The 12,692-nt window shown below is 37.9% G+C and overlaps 1 protein-coding gene across 1 annotated transcript in view; it reads left to right on the top strand.

Moving 5' to 3' along the window:
- Positions 1-12,692, top strand: part of mcu (mitochondrial calcium uniporter) — a 97,556-nt gene that overhangs the window by 36,664 nt on the left and 48,200 nt on the right. The window contains exon 2 of the mRNA XM_056249634.1: positions 5,047-5,160. Coding sequence (XP_056105609.1) covers positions 5,047-5,160 — 114 coding nt within the window. The remainder of the gene's footprint in view (positions 1-5,046; positions 5,161-12,692) is intronic.

The following is a 12,692-nucleotide window of genomic DNA, read 5'->3' as shown; positions in this document are numbered from 1 at the left end:
AAATACTCTTTGACAGCGATGCTATAGAAATATACAGAGCCACCGCAAAAACTGAAGTTCAAAGACGAAGTTCTAATGGATTCTCTGGCACACAAGGTCTATCACAACAGCGTTTCGGGTGACCCAAGTATTTCTCAAGGAGTCTTTTCCTCTCTTATTACTTTCCACCTCTGCTGCAACTGGAGTACAACTGTAACTAGTTTACTCATAACAGAGGTCATTTATATGTTATAATTTGAATATTCTGTTGAGTATAAGTAACTTTGCAACTACATATCAACTAACTCTCATTAGAGTATTAGTAGACTGTTTCCTTAATATCTGCTAACACTTTATTTTGATATTAGCTAATGAGAGTTAGTAGACATGTAGGTGCAATGTTACTTATAGTCAACAGAATGTGTTGAAAGGACCATCAAAATAAAGTGAAACCTAATGTTTTGTGCATAATCTACAGGTATATTTTGGAAGTATTGTGAAGTTTTTTTTTTTTTGTTTTTTTTTACTGATTATTTATTTTGTATCACTCCCAGGTGTCTGAAATTACCAATTTAATGTTGGTATGAAACGGAGCTTGAGATTTAGTCTTTTCTTCCCTATAGTGATGTATATCTGAGTGAAACGGCTTCTTGAAAAAGAACAAATGTAAGACGGGACTTAATTTTGTCCATTGGGAATTAACTGGATCGTTTACTATTGCTACGATCTCATGTGAGTCAAGTGAATTTGGTCAAATCCAATGATTACTTCTTCCCCTAAAATGCGCCCTGGTATTGTAAAAACCTGCACTTGAGTCCTGGAAGTTATGCAAAGCCAACCAATCAGGGGTGTGTTTCCCGTACAACGACATATCTCGCTGCTTAACTACCATAGTACGATGCATCGTTGAAGAAATCAACAAGCTAGTCTCGACTGTTTCCCGAAACCGTATTGTTGCAAATTGGTCGTTCAACCAGGATGATTAATGATGTTACACAGGTGGTGGAGTAATAACTACTTTTAATGAAGCTATTTAAGATCTAATTAATGCTAGATGTTTTGCTATAAATTACGGACATGACATCTGAGGAATATTTCTCCTTTGTCTCAGTTATTTTTCTTTATTTCCAGATTGAATCATAGGCTCGTTTTTACGCACTATAGAGCGCGGCCGCAAATGCTCACTCTTCAAAAACGACACTTTAAATCTCTTGACAAACTAAAAGATGTAAATCACATTTTTCTATATTCTAAATAAAAGATACAGATTGTACTGAATGTCAGCTTGCGTATTTAGCTCAAGATAAGGATTTCTTGAGTCCACATGTCATTCAAGAAACTATGCTTCTAACCACAGGTCGAGATCTGTCGTTCCAACCACACAACTTTGCGATGCTCTTTGCGAATGTTCAATGGAACTATGGTTTCGGGAAACAACGACTCTGTTGAACTATGCTGATAACGACGGAACTTGTGACCATAGTTGGCTGATGATGATGCTTTCGGGAAACGCGCCCCTGATTAGTGCTTGGCAGATTGAGAGAGTGCTTGCCATTTTTTAGTGCAATATGCATCAGATGGTCCGTGAAAAAGACTGTAAGCGTGATGCCTAATTGTTGAGACTACAAGAAACTCCTCGACTATTATATTCTAAGTGGATGTTGCAAAAGTAATAAAGGATTTGATGAGACGATTTGAAGGAGGGATATCCTCATAGCCTTCAAAGGGCAGGGATAATTGGCACTGTCATGGATGAGTGGATGAGGTTCACTCATGTCTGAGACCGTGTCAGTTCAACAAAATGATTTAGTTGCTCGCATTGACTGTCCTGTCACAACTCCCTGCTTAAACACTGGTGACACAACGTGTTTGAAATTCCATCTCTGGCTCTGCATACGCAGGCCTATTATTTTCTCTATTACTTTCTTCTCGTTCCTGAGGTGATGGACATGACACCTTTTATCTATCACTCTGGGAGCTGTACAAATGCACTGCAGAAGTCGAGAGTGAGATCTATGGGCTCGGCGCCTGCATTAACTTAAGATAAGAGCTTTGCAGACATTTGAGTCCTTGACCCTGCTCAACCCGTGCTACACCCTCGCCTACATAGTCCCTCATATCCACACTCTGTCCCCTGCTGCTTTCTGCCTCTTTGATGCGACATACCACCTGCATCTGTCTTTAGTCCTGAGCTTTTGCATTATTAATTTGTAATGTGTATAACTGGCTGTAATTTGATAGGGAACAGCTGCTATATGATGAGTAAAATGAAAGGAGGTGTATATGCTATGGTTGTAATAGTTCAAATTTCAGTTTGTATCAGAAAGTACTTGGTACATTGCAACAATTTGCAGCAATGATATTGTAGATATTTATTTTTCTAAGAGCCTATTTTACTACACTCAAAAAAACACGACACTGTAAAATTACAGACACAAAATTAGCTTTCTCTGAATTTTGTTTCTGTTTTCTCTCTCTATCGAGTGCTGCAGTGAGAACATATTGTTGTTGGCCAACCCGGAAGTAGCATTTTTGCCCCTCAATAAAAAAAAAACAATAGGACTTTTTAATTCGTTTTGGATTGCTGCAGAAAATAAGCTCTGCGACCGACCAACAAACGTTTATGATTCATACACTGTTTGTTCGTCATGATAATCTTCACAAATGAACACAATTTTGAATCCTTGAATACTGAATGTTAATTTCATAGTATATATTTTTGAGCTTTACTAAAATAACTGAAACTTCAGTCAGGCTTTTGTTAGTCTCACGTAGCCAGATTATCGATACCGATACCTTGACCTCGATACTGGTTCCTGAACGACACTTTTTTTCGATACCAATTTCATTAAATCTGTTTAAACAAGATTACAGTACATACTATCTAAAAAAAAACAAAAAAACCCTTTGGTTTTATTTTTTTAGTTTGTTGACTTTTTTTTTTTTACAGACTCAAACACTTTTACAGGCTACTGGGGGTCGGAATAAGATTGCCGCAAAGCACTGGCAAAAGTAGCCTAATGATTATGAATGCGTCGATGAAAAAAAGCAAGGAGTCATTTTAATTGTTTATTAAAGGAGAACTCCGGCGCAAAATGAACCTTTGGTCTAATAAAACATTGGTACCTAGTCAACCGTTCTCTGAGATTTGTTTTCATGATAATCGAATGTAAAGAGTTTTATCTCTAAAAACTGTTTAGCGTATAACGCTAGTAATGGGGGCATCTATTAAGTAAAAAGAAATCGCTAGTTTATACCACTAACAAGGCTCAAAATAGCCCCACACGAACACAGTAACATAATGAGGGTCCCTACATGCAAAACGAAGCATTGAGAACTTTGTAAGTGTACAGACCGTTTAATAAGAAGATAAAGATAAAGACAGTCCACTTCGTGTATACAGACAGGAGCCATCTTTGGAAAACAGTCTCGACTAGTCAAACCACGAACGACGTGCTAAGTGAGCTGAACTGTATGAAGTTCAGTGAACTTCTGAACTGTATGAATGGCGTTCGTGGTTTGATTAGTCGAGACTGTTTTCCAAACAAGGTACCAAGATAAAACTCTTTACATTCGATTATCATGAAAACAAATCTCAGAGAACGGTTGACTAGGTACCAATGTTTTATTACACCAAAGGTTCTTTTGCGCCGGAGTTCTCCTTTAATAAACTAGTGTTTTGAGTCAGTGTTGGCTTCAAAGATGAAGTTGATGTTGCTGACTCGTCATCTCTGCAGTAAAGTGCCTATAGAGAGAAATGCAAATTTCATTTGAATTACATAATCGGAGAGTATTTGTTTTTGATTTGAATTCGTGCGTTTAAAAGTAGACTTTCAAGCTTTCTAAATGCCTATTTCTCATGTCTGTGAGGCAAGTAGCCTACACGGCGAGTTTCAGTTCATTTGTGTCACGCTCCTGTTCTTCTTGCAGTCGAAGATGGAGCAACCTTTTCTGCTCGTAAGTTTATTCCGTGCAATGTCAAGTGCTTCATCGGATTTGTCATGTTGCCAGTCTTGGAAGCAATTATCTTGTCGCAAATATTGCATCGCACGCTGTTGGCCTAGAGCCTGGTGAAATGTAGCAACACTTTTGATTTTTTCCACATCTTTATCATCTATGTGGGTTGGGACGCTTTACACACTACAGCCTCACGTGTGAGCCACGTCTCTGAGCGTAACCGGCGGAAACTTCCTTGATGCCTCATCACAGCCAATCATGCTGCATGCTTATTGGCTCACTGACATTGACGAGATTAACCCCTTAGGTATTGAAATATGGTACCGAACAACAAGCTATTTGTTGATACTCGATGGTATCAGACTGACCGCAGAAGGACTGGACTCGCAGCTTTCATTGGCCAAGGACCTCCCAGAGGCGCCCAATGGAACGTTTTGTTACTCGTCATGTTTAGGGGCGTAAAAATATAAAGTTGATGTCCCTACAATAACATGCCGGTGTGTAACACTCTTGGATGTATTTTAAAGAGTCTGTTGTTAAATTTACACACTTCACATACTTTTGAAAATCCATCCTGATAAGTGATTGTCACAGTTGTAAACACGACAGTGTTCTTCCATGACGGGGTTTAGCGTCACAGCATCTTTGTTTCTAGTCATACCGATAAAGAACGCGACACACGCGTCTCCCGGAAATCCTGTAGAATTCAGCCAATCAGATGTCATATGCATCAACTGTCCGTCCGAGGCTGAGACTAGGCTTTTATTAACATCATGCATTCAAGTCAGATATCTGGATGAATTTGATCCATTTCTATCACTTATTTATACATGGTTACTAGCTTTCCACTCACCGATTTCTACTGTGTATATATATACTGTTAATATGATGTTATCTTATAAAACAGTGTTCCGCAATGTTTCCCATCGATATGCCCCTTCCAAACTCGCATCTCAGAAATTCATGTATCATATAGAATTTCATGTTTCCCACCTGTGAATACAGCTTCGCTTTCCACTTGAAGGGCACATTATTATTTTATTATCATTTCTTGTACTTGAATGTCACATTTTCAAAGACTGATATTCTATATTTCCTCCTTTCCTGCAGGAGGCGCTGTCCATTTCCCTTGGAAGTCACCAGACTGTCAGGAGAGCACACGGTCTGAGAACAGGTGCCAGGTCTGCTCTCTTCTGCCACCCCAGTGCCACTCTGACAGCCCAGGTGAGTGATTTATTCACGGTCTGAGCTACTGTGCGATGCTTGAGACATGCCCCAAATGCTCTCAGTCTCTACAGTACATTTGTGATTTAACATCATATACACATACACAGAACTTCAGAACTTGGAGGGCGCATAACAAATGCAAAATGGGTTCTCGCGTGCCCTACTTCTGAACCACCTGCAGTGTTGTGGACTTCACTTACTGGACTTTTAATATCAGTCTGCAAATCCATATCAAGTGCACAATTTATGAATGTTTCCCCAGGGCATCTCCTGTTTCTTTCTCCAGCTTATTTTTGCTCCAGCCAAAAAGAAGCATTTAAAACTATAATTTAGTATTTTTGTTGAAGCTATTACAGTCTTTACTAATATAGACAAAAGGGTCACACTTTAGGGTTCAATTATCACTATTACTAACTATTAACTACGACTTTTGCCTCAAACTCCCCCTAATTACGGCTTATTAATACTTAGTAAGGTAGTTGTTAAGTTTAGGATTAAGAGATGCAGAATAAGGCATTAATATGTGTTTTAGAAGTACTAATGAACTTCCAATATCCTTGTAACATACATTATAATATGCAACTTGTTAATAGTGAGAATTGGACTCTAAACCGGCAAAAGTTAACCAACTTGTCCTTTTGAGATCAAACTTTTTTCCCCTGTGGAGGAGCAGTTTAAAGAGCTCAGATCCATGTGAAGACTAGTTGCATAACATTGCATCATAGTTGCATCATTTCCTTTCCATTCATTTCCCTTTCTGATCTTCTCAGGCAGTCGTTGTATATTATATACAAATGTTTAAAATGTACATTTTATTATTAATTGTTTCCAGGTTGTTTTTACGAACAACTTTATGAAGGACCGAAAAGAACAACTACAATTCTTACCTGTGGTGATACACGGCATGTCACAGATGCAGCTCATAGACTGTACTTTCCCGGTCTTATTATGCTCAATCCATCAGTGCATGTTATTCCAAAGAAAAAAAATAATGGTCTTTCATTAAAATATGAAGCCCAAAGTAGCCTTTCAAGGGATTCTCCATTTGATAGTGTGCGCCAACACAGGAACTCGCTAGTTGTTCACTCGCAAACTACAGCCCTAGCTAGTGTTGTGCAACACATTCAAGGCTCATGTGTGAGCTGAGTATATGGAGTATAAGGCCAAAGTAACCTTCGTTTTTTTTACGCGTACATTAGGATATGCATTTGTGTGAGACAAATTTCACCATCTGCATGTGTCGAAAAGCTTTGAAAGGCTGTGTGTTCACCTGTACGCGTATGCTAAGCATTCGTGTCGAAACTCCATGCAGTCGGCACATACCCTGCTGATGACGAAACTTAGACTAACCCATACCCTAGCATACGCATAAAAAACAAAGTACACAACAACTTGCTCCACCCCTGAAATTACTTTCCTCATTGGATGACATCACCAAGCCATTTTTTTCACAATTCAATCAATTCCCGATCAACTCTCCTCAAACATTGGTAAAATTTGGTGTTCGCTGTCTCATGTTGACTTCATGTTAATAAAAAACATTTCAGGGTTTGAGTGTTTATCTCTAATGAATTATGATTCATATGAGTGATTCATACTCCCAGAGGCTTTTTATTTTGCCGTGTTCCTGAAGAGCAATCCAAGCATAATCAAATTGATGTCTCCTGTAGCATGATCATTTCATCCTGGTTTTTACTCATTGTAATTCCCATTGACAGGAGATCAATTCAGCATCTGCCCCGAGAAACATTAGGATTGTTTTTTTTCTTCAACACTAGTTTGGTTTGCAAAACCAGTGAGGCTTATTATATACATGATATTAAAACATCCCTGTAAGGGAAAGGGTTCACATCTTTCAAATAGGGATGCGTATCTTCTTCCTGCTGGTGTCTGTCACATGAAAAATGTATGATCAGAGGAGGATATTTGTTGTGTGAGTGCTCGACGTGCTTCTTGCTGGTGCATTAGTATGATTCTCTCTCCGTGTGTGTGTGTGTTTTGTTTATTGAAATGGGAAAAAACTGTGACCTTTTAGAAAAGTCCCATTTTCAAAGTGTTGAGTGTGAAATGGAGGCGTTTTCTTTCCTACCCGAGGGATTTGATGAAGGAATAGATTATAGCGCATTATCAACCTCTTTAGGATAGTAGAGAGAGAGTGCCAAGACTTTCTCTTTCTCTCCTTTCACCTTTTTATCTCTAGCTGTGTCTTTACTGCTGCAGAGTGTGTGTTTTTATAGAAAGAAAAGAGCATGTGTGAAAAAGTATTACTGTAGGTCCAGTGGCATGCCAGCTGTAAACCTCTCTAAAGTCAGTTAAACCCATTTTAGTTCTGTAATCTGATGTATTTCCAAGTGAAGCAGGATATCAGAGACTGTATAAAGGCCCGGAAATCCTCACTGCTTTTTCGTTCTTTGGTTTGGGATAAAAAGAAGTCCGAAATACGTGAGCGGCCAGCGATATACTGTTAGTGAACATCCTGACTTCGTCCACGCTGCCGAGAGTGATGTTTAGATGAATATGTAAATATGTGGAAAAATAGATTGTTTAAAGCAAGCATATTTACAGTATTCAACATGAAAAAACAGTCTGTCTTTTCAATTAGAATTGAAACTGCATTTTCTACTATAAAGTGGCTCTCCAGTGGTAATGTTTTTTTCATGATTTCCACATTAAAGAAGGCGGAGCCACAGAGCCACACCTACATATTATGTAATCGCCAAGGACCAATGGTAGTTCGTTGGTTTATTTACCTGCCTGAGCAAATTTTCTGCAACGTTCGCTTTGGCAAGCTGTTTCAAACTCCTGAAACGAACACGAAACGAATTTTGGTTCGAAATTACATCACACCAGTTTGTTCTTCGATTTCGCTTGAAGTATATTAAGGCCTTAAGACAGAGATGGTCCACCCCTGCTTATGTGAGAAATCGTAAAGTTCTGCTAAAGTTCTACAAATGCATCTGTTGTTGTTACACATCAACATGTGTGTACGCATTGACTGGAGCAGCCTGAAAAAGTTGTGTGATTTGTGCTTAAGAAGCACTCTTTTAAAACCATTACTGTTTTGATACTATATTTGAATATATAAATATAAAATACAATATACTGTAAAGGACTTTCACATTGATTTCACATTGACCTAACTGTACGCAATGCAATAAGATTCCAGCGACAAGCAATTTGTCTATTCGTCTACAGCTTCAAGACAAAATCAATCACAAACTGTATGTGAAATGCACTGCTATTTTGCACTTGCAAAGAAATGGATAAGTACTTAATCAAACTGATAAAAAAAAAAAAAAAAACTTTTTTGTTATTCAAAAAACATACTCGGGGACTGATGCAAACTTAGTCACGGAATATCTGGAATATAAATATACTTGTTTGTTCACACAGTTCACAGTTTGGACGTTCTTTTGAGTTATTTTCAAGATCTTAAAAGATCTCCATTGTCTCTTTCATTGTCTATTAAAGTTATGCACAGCGTTATACAAACTCAAAAGAAAGCATTGTAAATTATAATATCATACAAAACATAATCAGTACCTGAGCTGTCAGCTGTGACGTGGCAGAAATAGAAACCATCCCAAAAATAGAATCCCCTGTCTCTCATTGTGTGTTGCTTTTGGTTAGGACAAAAACTCTGATTAACATAGAAAATATACATTTTATCGTGTGCTGCGTCTGGTTACGATATAGTGTACAAAATACTGGAGGAAATGTTTAAAAGTTGGGTTAGATTTTGGTGATTTGAGATTTGATTAGATGGTGAGGAGGTGAAACATGTTAGGATATGATATGATTGGTTAATAGGATGTTTAACCGCCCACATGGCCTCCGTTACATCAGCAGAAAAGTTTAAACCAATCGGATGGTTGCAGCTTAACCAATGGCATGAGACTGAGTTTTTTTTGTGGCAATGCAATTTAAGAACGGTTTACAGAAAGGTTCTTTGGGGAACCCAAAATGGTTCTTCTAAGAACCATTTTTATTCTTAGTGTGAAGAATATTTTAATAATCTGAAGAACCTTTATGCATTATAAAGAATCTGCACATTGGAAAGGTTCCATGGATGTTTGAGGTTCTTCATGGAACCATTTATGCCAATAAGGAACCTTTCTTTTTAAGGGTATATCTGACCAATAGCAGATGGAGGAGACCTCTTTGCAAAGTCGTCATTATTTTTGCATAGAAATTACGCATGGTACCTTTTACTTTAACTTGCTCCATAAGATGTTCTTTACATTGTTGTTCTGAGAGTAGTTGACCTAAAACGGTAGAAGTACAACCACTCGAGTGCCTCTTGCTGCAATTCTGAGAATACAACACACATTTGTGCTCGGATGTTTCAGAACAACAATGTGTGAAATAGAGTTTGCATGGCTAGAGGGTTTGCGTTTATATACTCAGGCTCAGGGATTTGTTCAAATGAAAGCTGTCGTGGAGTTATTTTTCCTGTCTGTAATATCATGCAAAAATAATTTAATGAGCTTGTTCAAATGTATAAACTTGGTTGTTCCACAGTGTATTTCCCTATTAAACAATATCAAAAGATTAGGCAATATTTTGACACAACTTATGTTCCAGTACATTGTATAACCTAATTAATAAATCTCTTCTAGGCTGCATGTCTCGCTCGGTGTCTCTGCCTGTCTCGCTCTCTCGCTGTCTCTCTCTCTCTCTCTTTTTCTTCCTGCTTTGCTGTATTGAGGGTCAGACACTGCATCGATTGCCCTGAGCTGCAGCTCTCTTCCTGCACTGACAGGTTATCTCAGAGAGAGAGAGAGAGAGAGAGAGAGAGAGCTGTGCTCAGCATTATTCTCATATGGACGTGATTAATCTCTCTTACACACACACTCACACGCGCACGAACAGATCAGGAATTACCCCAACAAACAACACGTCACTTTGAGAGAGATGCCGGATAGGTTAACTGACACACAGCCAGGAAAGATGGGGGAATAACTGGTGTGCTGCATTAAGAAAATGGACTTTCGCTAAGACCCACCTTAATGGCACTGACCATTAAGAGCCTTAGTATCGGTTCCTTTCTGACATTTTCTTGATGTTACTCTTTTCTAATGTATTTTAATTGAAGTCTTGTGTATTAGGATTCTTTATTTTAATTTTTTACAGAAATCATGTCTACACTCTAAAGAAAATGGTAGGTTTAAAACAATATAATTTGGGTAATTCAGACAACCCAGCACTAAATTGGGTTAAATGTTAAATGCTGGGCTAAAATTTTTTTAAGTTACCCAAAATAGGTTGTAAATTAAAATCACGAGCACATGCGGAATGACTACAGTAGGCAACAGCAATAATCAAAAGATTAAGAACACCTAAAAATGGACAAAAATATAAGCAAACATAAAAAAAATCCATACTCACCACCAGTGTTTGCTGCAATTCCATGTCATGCTGAGAAGGACCTTTCTTTATTGGACCTTTAGCCACCCGAGTAAAAACACTCCATCCATCAGACCTGGGCTGTGTTTCTCAAAAGTATCATAAGCCCAAGTAGATCATAGAGACCATTCATGCCAAAATTTCCACGAACAACTTGGCTCACAATGCTTTTTTTTATTATTAAGCAAGTAAAGAATGTGACAATATTATTTACGTGTGCCAAATACAAAATAACCAGAACAAAGAAACATGTATATATACTAACAGCCAACATTACAAATCCATTCCAATAACTCTGATATGTGTATTTGTCTGTTTGTGTGTGTGTATATATATATATATATATATATATATATATATATATATATATATATATATATATATATATATATATATATATATATATATATGAAAAAGCAATATCCATCAATCTCGTCAATGTGATGCAGTCTTTCCTGAGAGTTTTAGTTCAATTTTAGTTTCATATTAAAAATCAATGGATATGCAAATGGACTGTAGTCGAAGTGCTGTCCATTCGTTTCGCTCAGAGCCATAGAGAGAAAGAGTTGCGATAGAGTTCCCATAGACCGCCATAGGAACTTAGGAATGCGGAAGTAACGCGTGTCGTGGAGCAGCCAATAGTTCCAAACACTGATAGTTCCAGCATTGAACCCTATTCATTTTCAGTGCTTCCGAAGTACGCTCGCTGGTAAATTAATGAAATTACTGTATTTTTTTTACTTTTACACACATTAGCCGACCTCTCGTGAATCTAGTCTGTAGTTATATTTTATGTAGCCAGTTTTAGTAAATGTTTATAGGAAGATAATAGGTTAATTGCAGCGATAGCTTACGTGACCAACACTTCACTAACGTTAGCTAACTTACGGTAACCTGATGTATATAATATATAATATTTTTAATAATATTTTATGTGTATATATATATAGCCTATATATAATATTATATATATATATACACACTTACACACACACACAATTCATTTATTTAAATGGGTTAGGGTTATGCATATATGTGCTTATATGTATTTAGGAACATAGTTAATTCACTCATTAACTATCTCTCCGGTTTAATTTTATGAAGAATATTTTTCGGTTGAATATTTACCGAACATTGCTGCAAATATAGTCGTTGCTTTCTACGTTATGGGAGCAGTCCATTTCCCTCCTAAATCATTCATTTGTACATGCACAGCGTAATTATTTATATTTTATGTTGGTTGGAGTTCTGAACGGACTGCAGACCTCTTTGCGTGATCACGAAGGTAGGCTAATGGCTGAATCGGAATTTATAAGCAAGATCACGGGAACCAATAGCCTAATACAGCCCAGTTGTGCTAAAATAAATATCATGAGACGTCCATCATCAGATGAATGACATGGAAAAGTTAAGTTAGAGCCGCTAAAGCCAGTGCTACTACCCATGCGAACATGAACACTAAGCTTGTCACCCTGCCTCTCCAAATGCAAAACTGACATTAACAAAATGCAATAACAGCTTAAAAAGTACTTGGGTGTGTGTTTTATTTTATATCTACCGTTTAATAATGCAATCGCTGCTGTCTGTCCATAGAAGAACATGACAGCCCGCGTATGTTTTGGAACTATTGGGGCTTACATGAACCACGTGACAGCCGTCGCGGCAACATCAAAGAGTGTCGCAACTCTTTCTCTCTATGGCTCTGGTTTCGCTCTGATTCAACGCATTCAAACATTCCAGTCTGCTTTTTCTTCTTTTTTTTCTTCTGTCTTTAGGGAAGCTATATCAGAAATGTGCAGCTGCACACACACGCTGCTTCGAGAGACCACTGCTCTCCTCAGCCATATCTGCAGCACTCTTCCACAGTTTTCTCCATGACCGAAGCCTGCTTTTCTACACTCGATTGTTATCGTTCTTACACGTGCAGGCGGACACTCTGCCTAACAAGAGAATAGCAACTCTTGCTTGAAATGAATTAGCCTCTCAGAAGTATATGCCATGAGCAAACATGCTGCAGTACTGAGTCCAGAGAGCCCTATCAGAAACACCTTTTAATAAGATCCCTTTATGTGCCATCTCTGATACAAGCAGTAGTGACAATGTTAGCAAGTCTATCAGAGACT

The sequence above is a fragment of the Rhinichthys klamathensis genome, unplaced genomic scaffold, assembly GCF_029890125.1.
Source record: "Rhinichthys klamathensis goyatoka isolate OS25496 unplaced genomic scaffold, OSU_Roscu_1.1 h1tg000003l_1, whole genome shotgun sequence".
Taxonomy (NCBI): domain Eukaryota; kingdom Metazoa; phylum Chordata; class Actinopteri; order Cypriniformes; family Leuciscidae; genus Rhinichthys; species Rhinichthys klamathensis.
This window is presented reverse-complemented; position numbering and strand designations above follow the sequence as displayed.